We start from the raw sequence: 27,915 nt of genomic DNA, 5'->3' as shown, positions 1-27,915 counted from the left end.
ACAATTGTGCGGTAGTTTGAACACGCTTTGGCATTGCCCTTCTTTGGAATCAGAATGAAAACTGAACTTAAACTTTAAAAATGGACAAGAGGATAAATTTTATACCACGGGGTGTTTTTTTTTCACCACAATTACAAAATAAATAAATAGGTAAAGGAATATGTGCAGATGCTACCTTAGGAGCTTCCCTGGTGGTTCAAATGGTAAAGAATCCACCTGCAACGCAGGAGACCCAGGTTTGATCCCTTGGTCGGGATGATCCCATGGAGTAAGGGAATGGTAACCCATTCCAGTATCCTTGTCTGGAAAATTTGATGGACAGAGGAGCCTGGTGGTCTATAGTCCATGGGGTCGCAAAGAATTGGACTAATACTTTCACTACCTTAATAAATAGAGGTATTGGTATTCAAATACAGGTCATTCCAACAGCAAAGCCAAAATTCTGGTTAGAAGGCCAAGAAAATGCTTATTTATTATTATTGTTTGTCCTTGGATTGAGATGTTACTTCTGGCCATTTTAAAGCTGCACACTAACACACACACTTAACTGCTTTTTCATAAATGAAAACTACTACCTAATAAATGGGTCTTATTAGATGTTTCTGAGCTGCTTTAAGGTTGCCACATGACTATGAATGTGTGTAGAAGGAGGTTTATGTACTAGCTATTCATCAAAGAGTCATTCCAGACTGAATATTCTTCAAAAAACGAGGCCTTATGTTGAAATTTCCAGTCAAAATTTCAGAACTGGTACTGACATGAGAAAGTAATGAATATGTGAAAATATTTGTTTTTATCAAATTCTGGCTTAATTGACTCTAATGTTTTTCTGTTGACTTAAAAATTCTTTAATCCTATTGCAATTTCTTATAACAATAAAAGATAATTGTTTTAATTACAAAAAATCAGAGACATGAGTTTCAACACTCATCTGCCAAACACACTGACATACAAAACAATGGGTATTTGCATAAACGGGTCTATGTGGGTTTGATTTAGGGGCTCACAACTAACTATTTCTAGTATGCTGAGTGTATAAAATATCCATATCCCTTTAGAAATCAATTTACTCAAAAACATTAAGAAGTGGAATCTGGGGTTCTGTTTGTTAAGCGACATCTAGTATAGAAAGTTGACCCTTAAACAACAAGGGCGTTGGGGCCCTGACCCTCCACACCAAGAATAATGTATAGTTGGCCCTCTATATCCCTGGATCCAAAGCCAAGATTCAGCCCTCCTCAAATCATGTAGTGCTATAATACTTACTATTATAAAAACAGGTGCAAAAGATCAGGCAGTTCAAACCTGTACTGTTCAAGGGTCAACCATACTTTAAAAAAAAGAAAGAAAGAAAGAAATGTTTCTTTTAAAAAATGTCAGGTCAGGAATTCCCTAGTGATCCAGTGGTTAGGAATTGACACTTTCACTGCCAGGGCCTGGATTCAATCCTGCCTAGGGAACTAAGATCCCGAAAGCCACAGAGCATCGCCCCCCCTAAAAAAAAGTCAGGTGGCAATTCTATGGAGGCAAAGGAATCATCTTTACCAATATTTTTATTTTTTGTATATCAGTAACTATCTAGTAACTCCCAGAAGAGGTAATGAAACATTTTGGGCAGAACAAGTCATTATTGAGGGTAAATTCTTCTGCAGTTGGGACAATGAGGTGTCTCTGTCCCACTACATAGCAGGAGGCACCCCAATTCAGTCACTGGTGACAAAAACCATCTCTCAAGATTCCAAATGCCCCGTGGAAGTGGCAGCACCCTCAGGTCCAGAAGGCAGGCAAGCTCTCACATCTTCCCCATCTCAGGGTTTCACAGCCCACTGATTGGTGGGAAGCCACTCTCATCAGTCAGGCAGGACGCTAAGGCTCTCACGTGGAGCTAGGATGCCCACATCTAGACAAAACCCTTGCTCTTATGAGGCCCATCAGCTACAAATTCAGATTTCCACCGTTGGTTATTCTTAAAACCAAACACTAGCGTTCATTTGATTGACATCACAAAAACTCAAAGAGAAATGAACATTTAAAAACTGGAAAGACATGTTCATTATTTCATGCACACTTTTTTACAGTCCCAGTCTTCAAAAGTTACATGGCTTAGACCATCACTTTTTAATGGAACAGGTCATGATATACTGATTAGAAAGAAACCACCGAGAGTTCAGTTTTCAAAACAGAAGAGTTATACTGAGAATCCAAAGCCCACATGTCAGAGCACAAAACGTTCAAGTTCAATGCCTCTGCATACTTAAGTTACCAGAGGACAGAAACAACGCAGAATTTATAAAAACTGATTTAGTATAAAATACAGAAGACAGAGCTAAGTATGAAATACAGAACTGCAGAGTTTTATTTTTAACTATAATGAAAGAAACTTCAAAGCTAGGCATACTTTAACTTAATAACAGAAAAGAACATCTAGCATTTTCAGTGTTAAATTTTCAACAATTATCAATCACAGAACTGCATCCTCTTTTCACGATTCCTTTAAGCAAAGCCCTAAAGGTCTGCCCATTAATAAGAAAAGTCATTGTATTTCTCGCTTTCAAAAATATTTAATCACCACAAATTCTTTGGTAGAGTCTTTCCCAAGTTCTGACTAGAATCCCGTAAGTCTACAGGACTAGCTCACCAGGGAACACAGCACAGTGCTAAATACCACAGTCTATCACCAGTATTAACTGCTCCCAGCCCTAAGACTTTAATTGCGACAAGACTGCAGCTCAGAGCCCAAAGCCGGGTAAAGTCCTCCTGCAGCAGGCAGGAACAAGGACCACATATTTTCATACATGCTGGTGCATATTACAAACTGTTGCTGCCCCAGTCACAAGCATGTCCAAGACAGGATCTCTAAACTAGTCAGTGAAAATTCTACTCAATGTGTTTTCACAGAATGAGGCCCAGATTATTTCAGACCCTCCATAAAGATGAAGTGACCAAAGCAGCATCAGGTTGGCCACCAGCTACAGCCATCTGACAAACTTCAGGTACAGAGAAATCCTACAGAATTTTGCTATCACAACAGCAGATTGCCAATTTCCAATTTATAAATGAACTATTGAAGTCAAAACTGCAAAGTAAGTCAGTATAGGCATTTATCATTACCGGCAAAGACAGATGTGCTTTTTAAGAACTCCTGAAATTTGTCTTCCCTTACAGTACGCTATTTCAGCAGAACACAAAGTAGATGATACATTGAAAACAGTAATATCAGGGACTTCCCTGGTGGCCCAGTGGTTAAGAGTTCATCTTCCAATGCACAGGGTGCGGGTTCAATCCCTGGTCGGGGAGCTAAGATGCCACATGTCTCATGACCAAAAAATAAATAAATAAACAAAACAGAAACAATATTGTAACAAATTCAATAAAGTCTTCAAAATGGTCCATATTTTTAAAAAGTCTTAAAAAAAAAAACTTAAAAAAACAGTAATATCAGTTTACAGGGTCAAGTTGCTGCAAGGTCAAAAATTTGATTTCTACAGCGGGTCCCCAACACAAAACTAAATGTTAAACCCTTTGCTGCGGTAGGTCTACTTTCCAATTACTAGAAGTAAGCATATGAGAGATATAATTAGTTATGACACTAGGGCAAGCATACATGTTTCAACACACACGCAGCTTAGAACAAAGTTTTTGGCATTATATGACAGAGGACTTAAACCAAAGACTCAAAGAAAGGTTATGCAGTGTGTGTGTGTCTTTTTTTTTTAAAGTTGCCACATCAAATTATTTCTTTTAAGTTATAAGCATATTTTGATTTGTTTAAAGTCTCTCTAAAGATTTCTCAGGGAAAAAATATCACCCTGCGGCTTTCATTATGCCTATCTTACAAATTAAGGAAGCTGACTTTATAAAATTCATTTAGTAAAAAAGAATCACCTTCTAAAGAAGGCTGCATGTTGACTAAACACATTTAGGAAAGTCTGATAGTCCTAGTTGTGGATTTCTCAATCAGGAACTAAACACTAATTTCTAAAAAATGGAATACACAAGGCAGTATAATTTAACTTTGACCATTAGAAGTCTGTCCAAGATGTACTGACAACATAGCCCAAAACCAGAATCTTTGAGCAATGCTTTAAAAAATCAAAACATGAATCTATTAAATAAAAGCATTACTAAATTATGATCCACTCAGGATCATTTATTCCTTGATAAAGATAGAAATATGAAAAGATCAGAATTATATACCTAAGAATCTATGGAGCAGCATGTGAAAGCTATTTAAACAGTTGATTATAATAAAGTATGGTTATGCTCAAATGAGGGGCAAATTTAGGAAAGTGAAAAAAACAGGTAATACATATACATTAAAAAACTGAAATTCTCTAAGATCTTACCGTGTTTGATTATAACATGAAATATTCCCAAACTTCCCTTTTCTAAGGAAAGGTCTTAGTTTAGGCCTGGATCTAGCTCAAAGATTTTATTAAGATGAAAATTATGATACAGTAGTTTATAAAAACAAAATCTCTTCTGATATTCTGAAAACTAGCCTATATTAATAAATGGTACTCTTTAGTTTCTCATCAAATATAAATTTCTTTTCTTGAGAACATTAACCCCCAAAATAAGAAGGTCCAACATCTCATAGTAAAAAATGGGAACAGATTTTAAATCTGATAACTTCCATCTTCCAAGTCATAAATGCCCTCAATCTGCCCATGAAATTCCATGGATGAAATCAGGTGTAGTGAGGAGGTCATTGTGAATGGGTGTTGGAAAACACAAAGCTTGTAATTAAGTGCATTCTCAAGTATAATAAGCCACCCTGGAACAAGATAAAACATGGAGAACCCATCCAAGGTAAAGCAGCTCGATACTCCCACAGGAGTCACTGTACATAACAATGAATTATGACAAATCCCGTCTCCTGGGCCAAATGGTCCATGAAAACAGCACACGTGTTTCTACAAAGACAGTGTTAATGATGCACTCATGTTTTGGTCGAGCAGAGCTTTCCACCTTGTAACAGGGTCCGTTAAGAGCCCTCTCTGCCTTCACAGTGTAAAAAGCTTAGTATAATAGTTATGTGAAAGTACACTTTGGATCCGACTAAAAAACACCCAACATTACAGCTGTTTATTTCCAATACCAGCTGGTCTTAACTTAAACATTCAAATCAGAAAGTTCCATAGTTTCAAAGAACTTCTGGAGGGATTCAGAAACATCTAAAGTTAACTTTTTAGGAGTTAAACATTTCATACCATTTTTGTTTCCTGAATTCTCATTCGGAAATATTTTCTACAAGTTTCAAGATAGGGTGTGGGTGTGATTACACATTTACACATTTTTCACAAAGGCCTTTAAGGTTAACAATACAGGTATGCCGAAATCTATGGATTCCACGCAAAATTAGCATTTTATGCTGTGGAAAAGAGGCTGGAAGATGAACTAGGAAAACGTTTAACAATACAGAATTTTCTAAGAAGGTGTATCAAATGCATTTCCTTACTGAGAGCCAGAAAGTAATCATAAAGAAACTGACTAATAAGTGTTACCTCAAACCACAACTTATAGGAATTCAAAAACAATCTTAAAGCGCACACACACACACACACAATAAATAAATAAAATCATATTCCCCTCTAGCAACTACTTTTTCCTGTGACTTCTGACATATATCAGTAAGGACAAGACTGCCCCAAACAGTTTATGTGCAGAAGTTTGTATTTCACTTGCTTTCTCATTTCTAACACCCTGAGTATTTATTTATGCCCAACATATACAGATTTGTTGAAACTAAGACAAAGTATACAATACAGGCTATGTGAAAACCTTTCTAATTTCTTGCCAAGGAACTCTACATAAAACTACTTACTTAATATCACAGAGCACATATGCAGTCTCAAATCTTGGTTAAAATTTTTCTCAATATCCTTTGCCTTCAGAGGCCTCCTGAGGCCACAATCAAAATAATTTTACTCAAATTTCATAAGGTTTACATTGAAATACAATCTAGCCAGCACTTGCCACATATAGCCAAGTTGCATATGACTACAAAATCCTAAATACAATATGATGGTTAAAAAAATGTTTATAGGCATGCATGTATGGATTTATATATGCAAAAAAAAATCTCCCGCTGATTCTCCTATAGCCAAATGAGTTTCTATGGAAATAGGAAGTTCCATTATTGGTGAGGAAAACTAATTAATATGTCTCAATTGTCACCTCAGGACACTGCTCATTCCAACAACGCCACTATTGTTCAAAACATTTCTGGAATTCTTCATTTGTGACTATTTCCAGAGTCAATTCATAAATTATATGAGAAAAATCAATTGTGCCAATTTTTTTCTTACCAGAAATAGACTGATTTGGCCTTACCACCCACCCTGTTCATCAGGATTAATTTCTGGATGATTCATTTCAGTTCAGTCACTCAGTCTTGTCCAACTCTTTGCAGCCCCATGGAATGTAGCATGCCAGGCCTCCCTGTCCATCACCAACTCCCAGAGTTTACTCAAATTCATGTCCACTGAGTCAGTGATACCATCCAACCATCTCATCCTCTGTCATTCCCTTCTTCTCCCACCTTCGATCTTTCCCAGCATCAAGGTCTTTTCAAATGAGTCAGTTCTTCATATCAGGTGGCCAAAGGACTGGAGTTTCGGCTTCAGCATCGGTCCTTCCAATGAATATTCAGGACTGATTTCCTTTAGAATGGACTGGTTGGATCTCCTTGCAGTCCAAGGGACTCTCAAGAGTCTTCTTCAACACCATAGTTCAAAAGCATCAGTTCTTCAGCACTCAGCTTTCTTTATAGTCCAACTCTCACATCCATACATGACTACTGGATAAACCGCAGCTTTGACTAGACAGACCTTTGTTGGCAAAGTAATGTCTCTGCTTTTTAATATGCGATCTAGGTTGGTCATAATTTTTCTTCCAAGGAGTAAGCGTCTTTTAATTGCATGGCTGCAGTCACCATCTACAGTAATTTTGGAGCCCCCAAAAATAAAAGTCAGCCACTGTTTCCACTGTTTCCCATCTATTTCCCATGAAGTGATGGGACTAGATGCCATGGTCTTAGTTTTCTGAATGTTGAGTTTTAAGCCAGCATTTTCACTCTCCTCTTTCACTTTCATCAAGAGGTTCTTTAGTTCTTCTTTGCTTTCTGCCATAAGGGTAGTATCATCTGCATATCTGAGGTTATTGATATTTCTCCCGGCAATCTTGATTCCAGCTTGTGCTTCCAGCCCAGCGTTTCTCATGACGTATTCTGGATAGAAGTTAAATAAGCAAGGTGACATACAGCCTTGATGTACTCCTTTCCCGATTTGGAACCAGTCTGTTGTTCTATGTCCAGTTCTGTTGCTTCCTGACCTGCATACAGATTTCTCAAAAGGCAGGTCAGGTGGTCTGGTATTCCCATCTTTGTAAGAATTTCCCAGTTTGTTGTGATCCACACAGTCAAAGGCTTTGGCATAGTCAATGAAGCAGAAATAGATGTTTTTCTGGAACTCTCGTGCTCCTTCAGCCAATGGATGTTGGCAATTTGATCTCCAGTTCCAAGCCAAAATTTTTGTCACAGAAAATTTGCTGGAACTGAAAATACTTAGAATAGGACACAGACTGTCCAAAGCCAATCCCAAATGATGGGCTCCAAAACATTCTAAGCTATGATATCATCAATATATGACATTCTATGGTGACTATTTTATACAGAATAATACTTATTTGTATCTACTTATTTGTGATTTCAAGTTTCCTTGGAACATTTACTAGTATATTAATTATATCAAGTTTATAAATTCTATCAAGAATTTTGTTAACAAGGTTTTCAAATGTTATAAACTTCCTTTAACTTGAGAATACCTAACTAGACTTCCTTCCAAGTTCTAAGTTTATCATTTATTTCCCAATATCCTTCAAAATTGCATATACCGTAATTGCAACATGGAACTGTAAAACCTACAGTGGTGAATTGTATGGCATGTGAATTATATCCCAATAAAGCTGTTTTAAAATACTGAGGTCACCAAGTATCCAGTTAAGCTTGTCACAAGAGTCAGATACAACTTAGCAACTACACACACACAAAAAATTCTCATTCACTCAATAAACATCTGCTGTATTTCCCATACCAGGCGCTGCTACAGAAAACAGAAATTCAGAAATTAACAAGACAGGCAAAGGTCCCTGTTCTTAGGGAGTTTGGCATCCAAACAGGAAGGAAAAAAAACAATTAATAAACTGCTTATAAGCAAACAAATTAAATACAGTTTCAAGTGATGATTAATGCTACTGAGAAAAAAATCAGGGTTAGAAGTCAAAGAAACATACAGGGTAGAAAGGCAGCCAGGAAAGGAAAGTTGTAAGTTCTCTTTGAAGGAATGACATTTTCCCTTTTTTTAATATATTTTTAACATTGTCTGCAGAAGGCACCTGGGCTTCCCGGTGGTTCAGCAGTAAAGAATCCACCTGCAATGCAGGAGCCACAGGAAATGTGGGTTCAATCCCTGGGTCGGTAAGATCCCCTGGAGGAAGGCATGGTAACTCACTCCAGTATTCTTGCCTGGAAACCCCATGGACAGAAAAGCCTGGCAGGCTACAGTCCACGGGGTCACAAAGAGTCTGCTATGACTGAAGCGACTTAGCATGCACGCACACACAAAAGGCACTTAATTTTTTATTTTATTTTATTGGCCATACCACTCAGAATGTGGGATCTTAATTCCCTGATCAGGGATCCAACCCTTGCCCTCTGCATTGTAAGCACAGCATCTTAACCACTGGACCACCACCAAAGTCCCCTGAATGGATGGCAATTTCAAGGAGAAATGAATACAATGAGGTAGGAAGCTATGCAAAAATCTGGGAGAGGAGCATTCCAGGCAGAGAAAAAACACATGCAAAGCCCTGAGGAAGGGACGAATTTGGCATGTTCAGTGACCAGCAAGGAGCTTAGGAAATGGGAGCAGAGTGAACGGTGGTAGAAAATGATTTTGGAGCACTGGGCAAGGATGACATTGAACATATCCTTTTCAGTCACAGCAGGAGTTTGGATCTTCACTGCAGGTGTTGTAAGATGAAAGAAGAGACTGGAGGTTTTTGCAATAAGGAATTGATTTCTCCGTGAAGAGTCCTCTGAGTGTGGTGGGGAGGAGAGAGGCAAGGACAGAAGCACTGGGGCAGTTAGAACTGACAATAATACTGCAGGTAAAGGGCAGTAGGCGGGGCTATGGACTAGGGTAATGGTGAATGGGCAGGAAGTTAGAAGACAGATCTAATAGGACCTGGCCATTGCATGAAAGGCACAAGAGGAGACTCTGAAAGATGCTGGGGAAAATTACGGTGAACACAAAGGTTGGGAAATTACAGAAATACGTGTCATGGCACTCATTTTAACTGGCCCTTGGTTTTTCAAAGTATTTTTCAAACTATATTTTTTATCCGTGTTCAACATTTCCTGTACAGTTTCTCCATTCTCTCCATTATCACCCTACCTTGGTTCTGACATCTTTGCAAATTTAAAACTGGAGACATATTCAACCTTGAGGGCTTAAATAATAAAAGTCTCACACTACACAAGTGTACCTCAATTGCTCTGAAACGTACAGACTGCAGACAGGAAACAGGGACGCATGAATGAAAGTTAGACCAGATCTAAGGAAACCGCAACAACAGGTGGTACAGTCCACCAAGTGTATCCTCAGGAGATAGTCAGTACCTTATCCTCCTACCTTCTCTTCTGCTAACAAATGTTTCTCCCTAGTCAAAATCTAATTGATATTAAAGTGCTCTAAAGGGAATAAAAGACCAAAGTGAAAGAAGTTCCTGGAATCAACCAATGCAAAGTCATTTATCTTTTTGGTTATTTTTGGCATCCACAAAATAGTATAACAAAGAGATGTTGAATATCACACAATGTGTGAAACATTAGAATCTTTAAAATCTAATCTTGGCCCTAACTGTATAATAGAAAATAGAATCCCAAAGTAATTGACAAATTCATTCTATCACATGGGCCTCCCTGATAGCTCAGTCAGTAAAGAATCCGCCTGTAATACAGCAGACCCCGGTTCAATCCCTGGGTCGCGAAGATCCGCTAGAGAAGGGATAGGCTACCCACTCCAATATTCTTGGGTTTCCACTGTGGAAAAAGAATCCGCATGCAGTGCGGGAGACCTGGGTTCGATCCCTGGGTTGGGAAGATCCCCTAGGAAAGGGAAAGGCTACCCACTCCAATATTCTGGCCTGGAGAATTCCATGGGGTCACAGAGTTGGACACAACCGAGTGACTTTCACTTTCACTTCTATCACAGAAAATAGATGCAGATTAAATGCACCCCCCCAACACACACACACACACACACACACACACACACACACACACACACACTCTCTCCTATTAGACTCTAGATTGTAGTGTATCCCATCTATATATAAGGCGTGCTTGCATGCTTAGTCATGTCCAATTCTTCATGACTCTGGACCACGGCCTGCCAGGCTCCTCTGTGCATGGAATTTTCCAGGCAAGAATACTGAAGTAGGTTGCCATTTTCTCCTCCAGAGGATCTTCCCAACCCAAGGACTGAACCTACGTCTCCTGCACTGCAGGCAGATTCTTTACCACTGAGCCACAGGGGAGTCCATTCCATCTATATATATAAAAAGGGAAGTCACTCAGTCGTGTCCAGCTCTTCGGAACCCCAAGGACTGCAGCCTACCAGCCTCCTCCACCCATGGGATTTTCCAGGCAAGAGTACTGGAGTGGGGTGCCATTGCCTTCTCTGATCTCTCTCTCTCTCTCTCTCTCTCTCTCTATATATATATATATATATATATATATATATATATATATATATAAGGCCAACCTCAAATTGAGACATTTCTCTACAAGAGAAATAATATCTTCTAGTAAACAACAGAAACTTTCTGTAAAAGGTATTTAACTGGTGTTAACACAGGGAGGCCTGGCGTGCTGCGATTCATGGGGTCGCAAAGAGTCGGACACAACTGAGCGACTGAACTGAACTGAAGCCTTATTATTTTTTTCCCCTTATGCATTGTTTTTCCTCCAGGAAACTACAGTCTTATCCTGTGGCTTCTCACCATTCTCACATACCCCTATACAAAACACATTACATATAATATTGCAGCATGAAGAAATTTAAAATGAATGAGATTGCCATCTGCATTATATCCATAAAAACCCAAACAGATGCAAAGTCACCTTAACAAGTAGCTCCCAGGACAGTTAACTAATATCTGCTTGAGAATATTAACATATCCAGAGAAAAAAAGAATTTATCAATCAGAAGGTGAATGGGAAATAGAAAAAAAGGAAGAGGGTTCAATTTTGTCAGTGCTCTTCCAAGCACAGTCCAGAAGTGAGGAGTCTTAAGTGTGCACTACAGACAGCAGAGGCCACTGGAAAGGATTTCTCTATAGACAGGAGAGGCCCTTACACAGTCCACTTCCATCCTTAATATTCTCTGTTCAAATTCCAAGCTCATAAAGCAATAAGCAACATGTGAATTATAATTCAATTCCCTACTTAAATTTGCCTACAAAAGGAGAGAATGAGCTAAGCATGCCAACAGAAGTATGGAAGTATTCCACCTAATACGGTCTGCAGTTACACACATATTCACATGGTCTGTGTGCATGCACATGGGGATGGGTACGTAATCTCCAACCCGTAGTCAGTGAACAAGCTGAACGAGTCCACGAAGGACTGATCTCTTTCAAGCGTGTACTGACAAAACATTAGATTTCTAAACATACAAAGACTAGCGCCAGTCCCCTGGACTATGGTTATTCTTTCAAGATACCGAGTATCTTCCTGCCAATGAACTTTGTGCCCCTTCATGTTAGGGTTAGAGCTTCTTCCTCCTCTGTTAGACCTACAGCATGGAACAGAGTATCATGTATATCACAGAAATGCAAATGCCTGTTTAATTACAATCTAAAATAATAAGAAAAAAATGTGAAAGTACCGTGGAAAGTGGTGGCAACCACAACTTCCAGGCTGACACTAAAAATAATCATTTTCATACTTATTTTTATCAAATCAGTATACGATTATCTAATGTTTTGTGCAAATCCACAGCACATTATTCTACATATAGTAACGGATATTTACCTGTTGGCTGGTAACAGATTACTTTGGCATATCTGTATTTCAGAAACACAATTTGACAATATTAATGAAATATGCAAGGACTTCCCTTGGTGGTCCAGTGACTAAGACTCCACCTTCCCAAGGCAGTGGGCACCAGTTCAATCCCTGGTCAGGGAACTAGATCCCACGTGTCACAATTAAGATACACATATTTAAAAAAGAAATATTCAGTGATACACTCAATATTTATCCATCTATCCATACATATACCTAAAACTACAAAAACACTGTATCAGGTGTTACTGCAGTATGAAAATGCATGTTAAGTGCCAAACCCTTCCCCCTACACTATTTTCTCCCTCTCCCACTGCAGACTGTCAGTTTGTCACTACACACACACACACACACACACACACAATTTCATTAGATCTAATTATCACTGTCCTCTGTACACAGAAGTGTCCTCTCAGTGACTAGTTGCTGTTTATGGACATAGGTGATGCTGCAAAGACCAATGAACAGACTTAAATATGTAATGTGAAAATATTTTTTTGCAAATGACACTTAATAGAGTAAAAAATATGGTTTAACACATGGCAGAATTCTTGAGTTTAAAAAATATCTACTTTTTCACATCATTCAGAGTTAATGTACTCTGAAGTGAAATTAACGTTTTAGTCTATTGGAAACCAGTTTGAACAAATACAATGCTTTGTTTCCAATCACCATTTTGAGTGAAGGGACACACTGAACTATCACACTGAACTTTCAGAAGCATACCTGTTAGCATAACACATGTTAACAGAATAAACATTCCTAATCCATTAGTGTAAAATGTGTATTACAGGAAGATGAAACACCACAGGACAGAGGAGTGAGTAAACTTACTTTGTAAGGCTGTATTTTTCCCAGGTAATTTCATACTTTACGTCCCTAAACCATGAAAGACACAAATAAAAGCACACACGATGCTGTCATTCCGTGTATATATAAAACAAGATACATATGACCACATGCCAAAATATGTGAAACAGAAAAGCAGCGTTAATTTACTGCTCAACATTAACAAAAATGTGCCATTTGGTATAATGAAACTTGTTAAAACCCAAAATCAAGTGTATGGTAAAAATAAGATTTTCTACCATACTATTTTTTATAAATGATTATAAATCCTCTTTAGAATTTTCACCAAGAAAAGTAATTGTATATCATAATATATGATTAAAAATTGGTTAATTTTTAAAGTAACCTAGGTAAACATTACAGAAGGAAAAATTATTTTCCTCTCCACATATATATTTGATCAGTTAGCCATCTAATTAATAGTTGATATTGAATGAATAATGAAACTTTTGTCCAAACTAACTGGCAAAAGGCCAAGAACAGACAATGCAGTTAAACAAGAATGGCTCATCAGCATACTAGAAAAGCAATTACTTTAGATGGAGATATAAATATGTCTTTTATTAGTATGAATAAAGGAAAAAATTACATCTTTAAGGAAACATTTTTTTAGGTCATCCAAATTGCCTTATCTTTCATTTGTTCTCAAGCTTCTCTAATTCAACGATCAGGTATTTTAATTACAAAATTTGTCAGGTAAATTTAAAACAAGCTCATGTCTCCAAAGGTGCCATGCCAGATTTGAACATAGTGTTTATTCAAAGTGGGTAAAGAATCTGCCTGCAATGCAGGAGACGCAGGTTTGATTCCCAGGTGGGTAAGATCCCCTGGAGGAGGGCACGGCAACCCACTCCAGTATTCCTGCCTGGAGAATTCCATGGACGAGGAGCCTGGCAGGCTACATAGGGTCACACAGAGTCAAACACAACTGAAGCCACTGAGCACGCACACATGTATCTATTTAAAACTTAAGTGGACCAATTAGTTTGGGTTTGAGATCATACAGTAATGTTTCAGTTTTAATCACTGGTGGGTGGTATTTTTCGTTACAAAGGAATGTCCAGGATGACAAATTTTCTCAACAATGTTTTTTTTTTTTTTTCCCTTTTGAGGTATTTATTCAACTAGAAACAATTATTTCTAGGTACTTAATACCACCATCCAGGGCATGAGGTGTATTCTTATAGAGAACACCCAGAATGCTTTTAAACTCAGTGATAATTAAGAAACATCACAGTATAACCAGGGTGTTTCTCAGGGAGCTAAGAGCCAGCACCTTTTGGCTACCAGATGACATATTTCTTGTCCCCTGGAGTACCACCAAGAGTTTCTTACCCAAATAATAGATGTACTTTCCTAATGCAGCCTTTACTCTTTGGAGGATCAGATAATTCTGAGTTTTAAAGGTAAACTACTAAGGTATTATTAACTAAAGTACAGATTTTGTTCAAATTTCACAAAATTTTATGCCAGTGTCCATTATTTGTTTTCATACGTTATTCAAGGTTCCACGCTGTATTTAGTTGCATTGAGCAGCTTCAGCTGCATGCAACAAACTCTGGTAAATTCTCTTTTCATTTTTATTCTGTTACAAACATTTTCTAATTTTCCTTGTTATGGCTTCTTAGATACACCAATCATTTAAAGGTGGACATTTAATTTCCAAATACATGGGGTTTGTAAAGTAAAAAGAAAAAAGCATACTGCTAAGGGCAACAATAGAAAGAACAGACAAACAGGGCTATTTCAAACTTAAAAACTTCTGTAGAGCAAAGGAAGTAATCAAGAGAAAAAGCAACTTACTGAATGGGAGAAAATACCTGCAGACCACATTTCTGATGAGGGGTTAATATCAAGAATATATGAAGCACTCCTCAAGTCAACAACCTAAAATCAAATAATCCAATTAAAAATGTGCAAAAGGGGACTTCCCTGGCAGTCCAGTGGTTAAGACTCCATGCTTTTCACTGCAGGTAGCATGGGTTTGATCCCTGGTCAGAGAACCAAGATCCCACATGCCACTCAGAGATGCCCCCCCACCAAAAAAAAGAAAGAAAGTAATGATACTCAACATCATTAATCATCAGGGAAATTCAAGTCAAAACAATGAGATATAACCTCTTATCTGTTAGGCCACTACTTAAAAAAAAAAAACACACAAAAGTAATAAGCATTGACAAGGATGTGGAAAAACTGAAACCCCTGTGCACTGTTGTGGGAATGTAAAATGGGGCAGTAGCCAGAGAAAACAGAACAGAGGTTCCTTAAAAAATTTAAACGATAACTACTATATGATCCAGCAACCCATTTCTGGATATATATCCAAACGAACTGAAAGCAGAATCTTTCAGAGTTATTTGCACATCCATGTTCGCAGCATCATCACAATAGCCGAGATGTGGAACTCAATCTAAATGTCCATCTAAGGATCAATGGGTACAGAAAATGTGGTATATATATACAATGAATTATTCAGCCTTAAAAAAAAAAGAAAAGGAAATCCTGTCATGTGCTACAACATGCATTAACCTCAAGGACATCATGCTAAGTGAAATAAGCCAGTCACAGGACAGATGTGACTATCCTACTTAAATACTTCATATAAATGCATTGTTTCCTTTATACAAAGTACTTAAAGAAGTCAAATTCTTCAAAAGTAGAATAGTGGTAGCCCAGGGGCTTATAAGGACAGGAAATGGGGAACTGTTGTTCAATAGGCATAGGTATAAAGCTTACATTTTGCAACGTGAAAAAGTTCTAACAATCTGTTGTATGAAAGATGCAGCTAACAGTACTACAGTGTATACTTAAAATAATTAAATTATTAAATTTTATGTGTTAGGCTTGCCCGGTCGTCCAGTGGTTAAGAATCTCCCTGCCAGTGCAGGGGACATGAATTCAATCCCTGGTCCAGGAAGATTCCACATGCTGCGGGACAACTAACTCTGTGTGCCACAACTATCGAACCTGCGCACCCTAGGACCTACGCTCCACAAGAAGAGAAGCCACCACAAGGGGATGTCCGCATGCCACAACTAGAGTAAGCCTGTTCATAGCAACAAAGACCCAGTGCACCCCAAAATAAATAAAATTTAAAAGTAACTAAATACATTGTGTTATTTTTACCGTAATAAAAATAATTTTTTAAATAATTGTAAAGGAACCAAGAATAGCTAAAATAATCTTGAAAAAGAGGAACAAAGTTGGAAGACACATACCTCTCAGTTGCAAACAATCCAAAACTACAGTAATTAAGACAGTGTAGAACTTGTACTGGAGAAGGCGATGGCACCCCACTCCAGCACTCTTGCCTGGAAAATCCCTTGGACAGAGGAGCCTGGTGGGCTGCAGTCCATGGGGTCGCTAAGAGTCGGACACGACTGAGCAACTTCACTTTCACTTTTCACTTTCATGCATTGGAGAAGGAAATGGCAACCCACTCCAGTGTTCTTGCCTGGAGAATCCCAGAGATGGGGGAGCCTGGTGGGCTGCCATCTATGGGGTCACACAGAGTCGGACACGACTGAAGCGACTTAGCAGCAGCAGCAGCAGCAGAACTTGTACAGGGATAGACATACAGACCAATGGAACCAAGTGAAGAATCCAGAATTAAATCCCCCTATATCTATGGTCAAATGATTTTCCCAAAAAGGTATCATGAAATTCAAAGGGGAAAGGAACTATCAAACAACGGTTCTGGGAACAACGAAGATATCCACATTCAAAAGAATGAAGTTGGACCCCTACTCATATTATACACAAAAGTTAGCCTAAGTGAATCAAAGATTTATATGTAAGTGCTCAAACTATAAGACTCTTAAGAAAGTGCTAAGTGTTAAGTCACTTCAGCCATGTCCGACTCTGTGTGACCCTCTGGACTGTAGCCAGCCAGGCTCCTCTGTCCATGGAATTCTCCAGGCAAGAATATTGGAGTGGGTTGCCATGCCCTCCTCCAGGAGAGCTGCCCAACCCAGGGATTGAAGCCATGCCACTTATGTCTCGTGCATTAGCAGGCAGGTTCTTTACCACTAGCGTCACATGGGAAGCCCCTTAGAAGAAAACACAGGAGTAAATATTCAAGACCCTTGAGTTAGAAGATGGTTCCTTAGCACACCAAAAGTACAAACAGCAAAAGAAAAAATAAATTGGATTTATCAAAATGTAAAGCTTCTGTGCTTCAAATGGCATTGTAAAAACAGTAAAACAACCCACAGAATGAGAGAAAATACAAATCTTGTATCTAATAAAAGATTTGTGTCCAGAATATAAAGGATTTCCTGGCTGGCTCAGCAGTAAAGAATCCAACATGCCAATGCAGGAGACACAGGTTCAATTCCTGGATTGGGAAGATCACCTCAAGAAGGAAAAGGCAACTTACTCCAGTATCCCATGGACAGAGGAGCCTGACAGGCTACAGTCCACGAGGTTCCAAAGAGTCAGACACAACTTAGCAACTAAACACCACCACCACCAAAATATATAAAGAGCTCTTACAACTCAACAACAAAAAGACAACCTAAATGAAAAAGGGATAGAGGATTTAAGACATTTCTGCTATACAGAGAAGATACACCAATGGCCAGTAAGCATATAAAATGATGCCCAACATCAGTAACACTCCAGGAAATTCAAATCAAAATCACTTGACACCCACTCGGATTGTTAAAATTAAAAGACAAACAGTAACAGGTTGGAGAGGATGTGGAGAGACTGGAGAACTTACACACTGTTAGTGGAAATGTAAACCATGCAGCTGCTTTAGAAAACGATCTGGCAATTTCTCAAAAGGTGAAAAGACAGCTGCCACATGACTCAGCAATTCCACTCCTAGGTATATCCCTAATGAAAGTGAAAATGGAACACACGCACACAAATGTTCACAGCAGTATTACTTGTAATAATAAAGAAGTCGACACTACCCAAATGTCAATCATTGGAGGAATGAACAAATAAAACATGCTAGAGCCATACCAAGCAATGTTATTAATTGGACATTTTAAGCATATGAATTATATCTCAATATATACAATTGGTTAAAATTATATATATTAAAAATGGTTAATGGCTCTGATTAGCTAGCCCTATCACATATAACATGCTCCAACTGGAAAGAAACATAGAAATTACAAAAATCACTTATTTTACCAAGGATGAAATGGAGACTCTCAGTCCTAGGTAGACTAGACTGGGACCTGCCTCTACACCCAGGCTCAGGGCCATTCTCAGTCTGGAGTGGACAGTGGTACAATCTCTCTCCAAGGTGTGATCAGCCAACTGAGAAACTGATTGTATGAAGGATAGGTGTGGGATTCACGTAGAGACCAGCTCCTGCCATGCATTCCTTTTAACTACCACATGGCTTTTGCGGGGAAGGTAAAATTATAGCCTAGAAAGCCCCTCCTTCCTCTTCTACTTCTCCTAACACAAACCACAATGAATGGGAACAGAAACACTAGAAGAGAGAAAACTAACATACCCCTGCCTTGATCATGGGAAGGCCACCAGGTCCCCTGAGAGGATCAAGGTACATTCATCTTACTATTCACATAGAACTTCCCACCCAATGGTCCAGAGACTGGGACATGGCCCTAGGCTGGCTGGGCACTTAGCTGTCAATTACTGAATGAATATGTATTTCCCTGGGGAGGATCATCCTACTTGAAAAAATGAAGGTGGAAATAGCTCATCTCTCCTCTCTGAAACAAAGATAACTTAGTCCACAAGATACCATGAAAAGAATTCTCAAGAACCCACCAGAGAAAGTTTCAAGTATAACTATGAAAATTTTAGGCTTGGCTAAAAAGGGTAAGGTCATGTAAAATTTAAATATCACTTTACAAGGATTCTGTAATATCGTATATTTTTGCGAAGCTATTGGGGAACACCAAAACAGTTTAGTAAACTGACAAAAATTATTTATATCAGAAAGATAAAAAATATTCTAGTCGCCCCTAGCAACAAATATTTTCCTAATTTAAAAAAGTGAACTTGTGTATAGAGAGAGATACAGGTATTATAATACCATTTTCTATTCAAATGTCTTGAGAATTCTTAAAAAGTAATTCAATGAATCTTTTTAAGATATTGAGTAGCATTTTCCAATCCAAAATTTGCACATATTGTTCTTTATTATAATTTGCAAATAATTCAATGTTCATTTTTTTCTTCCTTTACACTGAAGCAGTGAGGCAAATGCATTTTTAAAGCATCAAGGAATAACACAAAAGATGCGAGAGGGAAATCAACAGGGGGAAACTAACAGAGTTGAAAACACATATATGACATCCAGGAAATATCTCTTAAATTCTCTTTTAGATATAGAAGTAAGACAAACTGCAAATAGATTTATTCACAGGCAGGATTTGGCCAGTATAAAAACTAGTTATAATACACTATATAGTCACCAGCAGCATCACTTGTGTCCTCTGAAAGATTAAGAAATGAAAATAAGACTATTCCTTACGGTGCAATATATCGGTCCTCTCCTCAAAGGAAGTTTAGCTGAAACAATGTGACTGACTTAAGCCCCGCACAGGCAAATCTTGGCAGCCCTCAACTCCGTCTATCTCCTTGGCCTGTTAAGCAGAATTCCTTCACAAACTGTTGGCCTCTGCAATAACTGCTACAAAGCTCATTACTGCCAGCGGCAGCCTATCCCCCGTGTTGTGCATTTATCCCCGGGATGCATATCAACACGTGGCACATGTCCTTGACGTGCACAGAAGGGCTGCACCCCAGGACGGCAGCAAGCATGACAATAGTGTCTGCTCTCACTTCTCTATGGTTGCTGGGATGTGACCGAGAAATCTAATAACTGTGACAGTGGGGCCTTTCGGGTTTTCCTTGCCTTTCCAGACAGTGAAGCTGCACAGACACTAATGAAAGGTTAAATGAATAGGAATGGTTGACAAGAGGTACAATAAAGAAGGAGCTTGGTAATCCACAGACACTGAGCAGAGATCCTTGGCTCAAGCAGAGAAAGGACAGCACATCGTCGAGTCACAATATTTAAAACAGCTTGCTATACACAGAGGCTTTTGTGTCTGGGTACACGTCTGGCTTTGGACTGGAAAAAAAAAAAAGATACTGAAAAGGAATTTCAGCATGGGGCACTTTGGCAAATGTAAGGTCATAATAAGAGAAAAATGTTTTGTGTGGGCTGTTACATCTTTGTACTGAACACAAAAAAGCAAGAGACTATGAACTTGTGAACCACAAGTTCCAAAACAATACTGTACATTTTGACAACTATTAAATACTGTATCTGGAGGGCTAGCTTGATGTGATTCCCACTGCTAAGATATACATGCAGTGATTCATTTAGCAGCTCCACCTTCTGCCTTCCTTGCAGAAGAATTCCTGATACAGAGTTCTATAGTCAAGTTCTAGTCTTCAGTGGTTTGCTACAAATGATACCAACCGAAACTTTTTACTCAAGCCATCTTCCACTCTCTGCAAAACTTCCCAGCAGTTTCTTGTAAAGAAACTGAATTTATCACCCTAGTAATGTGTGAAGTACAAGGTAAACTTTGTTGTAATTCCAAATGACTACAATAGTGAAATGTCCCCAACTAGAATTCTTAATAATGGAATTAACTTTTTTTCAGTGCTCTACTCACTACACCCTAAGGGAAGGTTATGTTCCATGGGGAATTGATTATAAATAATTATAACAAAGCTATTCAAATTACTGAAAAAAAAATGCTCCAGAACATCAAGGTAAAAATAAAGCAAAAGAAAAAGAAATTGACATTGTTAGACACAGATTTATTTTTAAAGGGAAAAAATGTATGACTCTGCTATGGCCAAACGTTAGAACATGATATAACTGTAAAGTGTTCCTATGCATATGTCCAAGTTAGAATATAGGTTCTCAATAAATTATAAAAGCGTACTGAGAACATGTTTTAAAACAAGGGAGCCTCTTTGAACAGCCAAATTAAATTATAGCTGAACTCTTGCATGTACTGAGGGTTCTAATAAGCAACAAATAAAGGCTTTTATTGGCTAGCAACATAATGAGAGCTACTGTGCTGGAGATTAAAAAAAGACCAATCTGGGTAGTTTATCTCACCAGATTATAGTATTTACTTAAATGGTAAATAAGTTTGGCAAAGTAATGCTACTAAAAACTAGCATATAAATATTAAACTGAAATGATGATCAACGACCATTTAAAGTAAATGTATCACAAATTTTAGTGATAAATGTGAAATTAGATAATATTGAATTCAATACCACTTAAGTTCTATTTCTTTAAATTTAACTAATTTATTGATCTCTGATACATCAGCTTTATAAATGGTTTGCTATTTATGCTTATATTGTGAAGTATTTATCTGAAAGGAGTTTTCTCTCCAGAGTAAGGCAGTTCTGCATCAAACTACTTCAAAAAGACAGGAGGTTGTCCGGAGTGAACAGAAAGAAGGTATCCCCTCCTCAGTGATTTGACAGGAAGTTCCAGTAAATAGAACTTTGAAGGTTGTCCTCTTTAACCGACCTCCATCAGTTGACAAAGCTACAAGCAGTCCTTAGCAAACCAAAACAGATTTAAAATGTTTGTGAATGTACTTTGCTTGATCTTCAGACCATCTGAAAGAGAGAACCCTGAAAATCCTATTTTGACTGTTCTCGTAGAAAGTTCTGCTGCTTCTATCACAGCTTAAAAAAAAAAGAGAAACTACAATAGCATCTCCAAGCCTAAATACTAAGCCAGTACTCATTATCTACTCTTTTCCTGCAACATTCTGATTGCTAGAGTGATTTTTTTAAAAACCTTAAGTATATCTAATAAAATCATGAGGCTCCCTCTAGCTCTTCAGTGAGGAGTTTACTAACCAATGATCCAATGATCCTATGTAATTCCCATCCAACAGGAAAGATCTGAGGAGGCTGCCTCCCTTTCACAAAAAACGTTTTTCAACTGTTTCTTGTAAGGATGTAGATGGTAAATGAGACCAGCTGCAGAGGAATTCAGAAAGCACTGCTCAAGTCCGCAACGAGTTAAGAATCTATTTACTTGTTTCCAACCTAAGCTTTATACACAAAATTCTGTAAGTGAAACTTTAACCTGTTTAAAAGCCGTATACATTCCCAACCTTAGATTTACTCACTTGCTAAAATTAAGTTTAATCAACAAATAAGGACATACAACAATAGCCATCTACAGAAATTCAAACTTGTAATCTGGTCTCAGTTCTAAAAACATACACTTAAATTCAGGATTTTGAAAATTTTTAAAAATATTTTATTAATAGTGTGTTTGTGGTGTTTATATAAAAGAGGCTGGTGGTAATTTGTAGAAAACATGTCCATTACCATATTTATACACAACACTGTTAGTAATTTTTATTGTTTAATCTTTTATGCCATTCAGCCCTGGATAACTTGGAACTGTTGTGATATAGAAAAATATAAATAATATAGCCCAAGTATGACATTGATATTTAGTCTACCTTACAATAGCCATAAAAGACACAAAGTCGACTAGCAAATCATTTCAAACAAATGAATATGAAAAAATGCTAAATCCTACTCATTAGGATTATCTTTCAAATACTTGAGGACCATTTAAAATGGTGTGGAACCTTAACTCTAAAATTAAAAATAAAGGGAAACTCTACCTTCAAGTCATCACCTATTTGGGGCTCCCTTAATATAAGAAATATTACCAGAAACAATAACAAAAAGAAAAGCTCCTTCCACCCACCCCCCACCTCTTTTTGAGCCAGTGTCCAATTTCTTCTTTTCTGAACAGCTGTATTATCCAACTTAAGTTGCTCTGCTAATTTCAGTCCCACAAGGACTAACTTGGAAGGCAAAAAAATACAAGAAAAGATCAATTTGCTGGGAAAGATCAAATGAGAAAACTGTGGGGACAGCACCAGGTCAGCGTGTGGAGAACTAAGCAGACCTGTTCTTCATTAACTGTGCCTCTCTGGGGACGTCACACACTACCTGTCCGTGGGCTTTATTGAACCGCCTAACCCGCCTCTCTGTTCCATTCTTCTGGGCCCAAGTGAATCATATCCTGCTGCTGACAAGTTAGCAGGGGACTGCGGCTGCAACATGAAAGTACTTTTCTTTCTTGTCTAAATCAGGCAGATTTTTGAAAAGACGACACAGCATTGACTCGTGACATGGCAAGATGAAACGAGAGGTCTGGGCCGGTCTTGGAGCTGTGCAGATAAAAGTAATCAAATGACACTCCTGGAATGCAAATTGGCATTCTTGACTGCAGCAATTGCACAACCATGAAACATCCCTGACAGCAAGCAAGATTAGGACAAAATGTTATGTAAAGCACTGAACTCAAAAACTCTCACATGGAAATTCAAACTGTAACACTTACATTTTAATATAGCAATAGTCACCTCTGCTTTTGTCTGCCGCTTTCTGTAATCACATATCCCTGCCTGACAGGTATCTTACATTTCAGGGGGAAGAAAAAAATCAGGTATTGGGAAGGTGCGAATGCCATTAATATTTTTCTTTCTATTTATTTTTAAAAATCACTCAGGGGCTGGTTCTTTCTCAAAGCCTTACATGCAAACAACAGCGAACTTAATATTCTCTAGGGTGGAAAAGACAGTCTGAGACTTTTCTCACAGGATACTCAAATAGAGTTCACGTCCAGGCTCAGTATTGCTTGCCTCAGGTGAAGCTACTCCTGTACTTTGGTAAAGTGATTAGCAATCTGGATTTTAAATACTCTGCTCTCTGGGAACAGAAAGCTTCAAGAGCTTCATTAAGACTGAACGGTTTAAATAAAGCAGCTACAAATGTAACATAAAACACAGATACCCTATGAAAGTTCACAAGGGATTTTCTTGAGGGGGTGGGGGTGATTCCAAAGGGTGAAGCAAGTTCTATTAACTTGCACAGGGTCTCATGACTCGAGTAAGTCCTCAGATCATACACACTACACCAAAATAAATTCCACCACTTAAATAATGTATGTGTGTGCACAGTAACATCTGAAACTGCAGAATACAAAGCAGCGGGTGACAAATGTGCTTAACCACTGTTCAAAGTGACTAGTATTTGGGAATAGATGTGTGGACAAATAGTATGTAGGCTAGCGGGGAAGGGAAAAGAAAATAATACCTACAACTGTCTTTTACAGTGTTCTTCGGTAAAATGCCGCTATAAGAAAAACCCTCGAGTGCTAAATAGATATACTTAATATTTTGTTTTGACGCCTCCACTTAAATACAGGTTCCAACCATTGCAACTCTCCACTAAGTACATGAAAAACAATAAAACAGGCCACTTTCTGCCACTTTAATCCTGGGTACACAGGATTATTTTATTATGTCTTTTGTACATCAGTTTTACAACAGCTTGACTCTAGGGTAAATGGGAACCACCGTAAATCGCACGCTGCTTTCAAAACCACTTTAATTTCTGTCAGCGTTACTGTAACCACAGACTTGGGCTCAAGCTCCTTTTTTTTTTTCTTTTTTTTTGGTGCCTGCATTTGACAGTCGCATGTCCTACACTCCAGTTGTGACTTTGATCAGTGAAACAAGAGATGTCACATTAGGGGGAAGGGAAGAGAAAAAAATGCCAACCCGCTATCTCCCTTTCTCTTACACAGTCCATCTACATGCGGAACACGGTATATCAGATTCCCAAGAGGGGGCAACAACAGCAGCAAAGGGTGGGGGCAAACTAAAAGGAAGGGAGTGGTCCAGCCCCATCTCTAACAAATCACTTCCCCGAAAGCGGACAGAGCGCTCAGCACCCGGCGAGTTAATTGCCCGCTGCCTCGCTGCAGAGAAGCCGCTTCGGGCGGAGGGGCTGTGCTGAAATCTCGCTTCGCAAGCCTCCCCATTTCCACCACTTGGACTTGGAACTTTTTTTTTTTTTAAACCTCAGCCTCACTTTACAGAGAATTTCACCTAGGGTTAGGTGTTTGGTTTTTTCCTTTTTTTCTCCTGCCCCCTCTCCGGGCCCCAAATGCCACCCTGCAATCAATGTGTAAGTAACAAGAATCGGCTAGTGTCGAATTGCACTTCCAAATCGCTCTCTCTCTAAGGTTGATTTTGCTGCCCAGCGTTTTGCACATTCTTCAGAAAACCTCCAGAAGCACTTCCTACATTTTCTTCATTTACAAAGGGAGGGTTCCCGAATGGGAGGGCGAGGAGACGGGAAAAGCAGAGGTGCCAGGGACGGGGCGGCGGTGTCCTCCCCGGGCGGCGCACCAGCGCGCCCAGGCGCCCACGCCCAGCCGCCGGTCCCGCACCCGCGGGCAAGTTTTAAAAGTTACCGTGGGTCCAAACGGCGTGCCTCTCCGCCCGGAGCTCCTTCCAGCGCTCCATCAGCCCCCGCCTTCCTCCCGGCCCGTCCCAACTCCCTGGAGCCGTCCGCTCGCCTGCCGCTCACCTTGCTCGCGGGCCGCGAGAGGGGCGACCTTCTCGAACCCCCCGAGCCCGCGCGCACACCCGCCCTCCCACCTGGAGCTCTCTTCCAACACTCGGGCCAAGTTGAGGGGTGATTTCGGGAGCGGGGTGGACTGGGGGCTCCCCTTTCCTGCCCGCCCTCCCTTCTACCTCCCGCCGCAGGACTGGTGGAAAACACGGCCCCCGAGCGGCCCCCGAGGCGCGCGGGCGCGGGGCTCCTTTCTTCCGAAGTCTAGAATAAAAAGGAAAGGAGGGTGGAAACTTCTTACCATCTCCGCATGCTGGTTGTCAAGTGCAGCCCCCGCCTCTTGGTCTCCTCTTAGCGGCCGCGCCTGGACCAGCCCCTCGGCCGCCTCACGCTCCTTCTGTCTCGGCCTTTCTTTCCCTCCCCCTCCCGATTTCCTCCGGGCCGCCGCTCTCGCCGCCTCCGCCTCTCCCCGCCCGCCCGCCCGCCAGCGCGCGCCCTCGCCGCGGCCCCTCTGCGCTCAGGTGACTGATTTACACCCGCGCCCAGGGTCGCAGTTGCTCCCCAAGTCGGAGCCTGCTGAGTTCCCCTGGCTCGTCGGAACAGAAAAGAAAAGGAACAGACTGTGCCAGGATGGGGGCTGCTGGGGGCGGGGGTGGGGGGGTAACCGGCGAGGTGACCTCGGACGGACCTGCAAGCCCTACAAGTTTCTCCTCTCTCTGCAAAATTGTCGTTGACTACAATGTTGCTTCCCTTTTGCAGAATAAAAGTAGGTTAGTTTAGTTGTTTGTCCGCCGATTTCTACCGGGTTGGTGCAGGAGGATGTATATTTCTCCCCTCCCTCCCGCCCCCCGCGCCCTGTTACTTTTTTTCCCCCCTGCTCTTTCTGGGGATGGAAAAACAACTTTGGCGGCCCCCGGGGGGTTGCGGGCGTGGAGGTGGAGGTGGCCGCTAGCGCCCAGCTGTCAAAAAGGAGTGGGGGAGAGCCGAGGGGAGGCTGCGAAACGCAGAGGAAAGGGCGCGAACTTTATTCCGACTGCAGCAAACCGCGCCGTCGCTTTCCTTTTCGGGCACTCGCCCGTCAGGGTCCCCTTTGACCAGTTCCTCCTCCCAAGCCGCCGCCGCCCTCTCCTCGTCTCCCCTTCCCCTCCCCTCCTCCTCCGTGCCCGCCGAGCTGCCCCGCTCGGGGATCAGCCCCCGGTCCCCCGCAGGCCCCCCGGGGAGAAGTCGAGGGAAGCGGAGGAAACCCAGGGGGCCAGCAACTTGGAACGAGAACGTGCCGGGCGAAAAGGGCACAAGTTTCGCGCGGCTGGTATAAAAAAGTTTTTTGGTGGCGGCGTGTTTTGTGCCGGCCCAGACGCCGGCTTGTGGCGAAGGCTTCCTTCCCCTTCGCGTGGTCTGGGCCTCGGGCCTCTGGCTGGAGACGCCGGGGGAGAGGAACGAGGCTGCCGCCTTCGCGGATGCCCGCGAGGGGAAGACCGGTCACATCTTTGGGTGACATTCAGCCGGCCCGAGTCACCCTGCCCTGGAGATACAAAAACGCTGGCTGCTGGCTTAGCGCGCACACGCCTGCTGCTGAAGGACATTTCTTAAATGCAGGCAAAACACACTCCCCGGCCGCAAGAATGGGGGAGGGGGTAGTGTTTAATCACCGTCATCTTCCTAACGTACATTTTGTGCCAAAAACCTCTCCGCGTTGTGCAGATTTATCATAGCCTGAGCAAACTTTCTGCTTTTCTGACGGGAGGAAGGCAGGCACAGGTTTGGAGCATCCACTCCCTGAGCACTTGGCAATCAGAATCGGCGAAGGCGAACGCTTGCTTGGCAGAACAACAGGTCTGGTTACCGGTTACTACTAAAAAGAGAAAATTATTCCTCCTCTCTTTTTCTCTTCCCCGAAGTAGAGGGAGAGACTGCCCCCATTGCCTTCAGAGGTCAGAATCAAATTCCTTTGGAAATACGCAGCCTTGGAATTACGAAGTTTTATTTTCTTTGAAGCCTGCTCTTAAGTTTAATATATTTTCGCAATAATTAAAATTTTCAGGAGCCGTGGCTGAGGAGAGACCAGGTAGCCCAAGTAGCCACAGCAGTTCTGAAAATGTGATTAGGCTTATTATTCACGTGGATCCAACTTTTTAACAGTGGGGCCACTGCACCTGCAGTTCTGTGTTCTGATTGGGTCCAAATTCCTCATGGTTTCTAGGCCCTTTCAGAACAGGTTTGAAGTCATTTCTGCTTCTTCTGTGAATTCTCTTGTGGAAAAGTGTCTGGTGGACACTCCTGCAATATTATAGATTAAATTCCTTGGAGTTTTAAGCACATGGTTCATCTAGAGGTTTCTAGTGGGAATCAGAAGATTACTTCAAACACTATAGTAAAAATCAAAGTATAGACTAGATATCTAATGACTACCTATGTATACTTATATAAGCATATCTAAAAAGGCTCATCTTTCTTTAAATGATTTGGTTAAGGTGTGGAGCATGTTCTCTTATTCTGTAAACATAACTGTAACATCATCCTATAGTTTGTAGAAACTGATTACACAAGGGATAATGATGACC

At 40.3% G+C, this 27,915-nt stretch overlaps 1 protein-coding gene across 3 annotated transcripts in view; it reads right to left on the bottom strand.

Annotated features, from left to right (window-relative positions):
* BNC2 (basonuclin 2) overlaps nucleotides 1-25,802 on the bottom strand; it is a 480,757-nt gene extending 454,955 nt beyond the window's left edge. For all 3 annotated transcript variants that reach the window (XM_040237854.1, XM_040237863.1, XM_040237881.1), the window contains exon 1: nucleotides 25,656-25,802. In XM_040237854.1, coding sequence (XP_040093788.1) covers nucleotides 25,656-25,658 — 3 coding nt within the window. In that variant the 5' untranslated portion in view covers nucleotides 25,659-25,802. The remainder of the gene's footprint in view (nucleotides 1-25,655) is intronic.
* Between the last annotated feature and the right edge of the window lie 2,113 nt (nucleotides 25,803-27,915).

The sequence above is a fragment of the Oryx dammah genome, unplaced genomic scaffold (assembly GCF_014754425.2).
Source record: "Oryx dammah isolate SB20612 unplaced genomic scaffold, SCBI_Odam_1.1 HiC_scaffold_1, whole genome shotgun sequence".
Taxonomy (NCBI): Eukaryota; Metazoa; Chordata; class Mammalia; order Artiodactyla; family Bovidae; genus Oryx; species Oryx dammah.
Note: the sequence above shows the minus strand (reverse complement) of the source record. Positions and strands in the feature narration are given on the sequence as shown.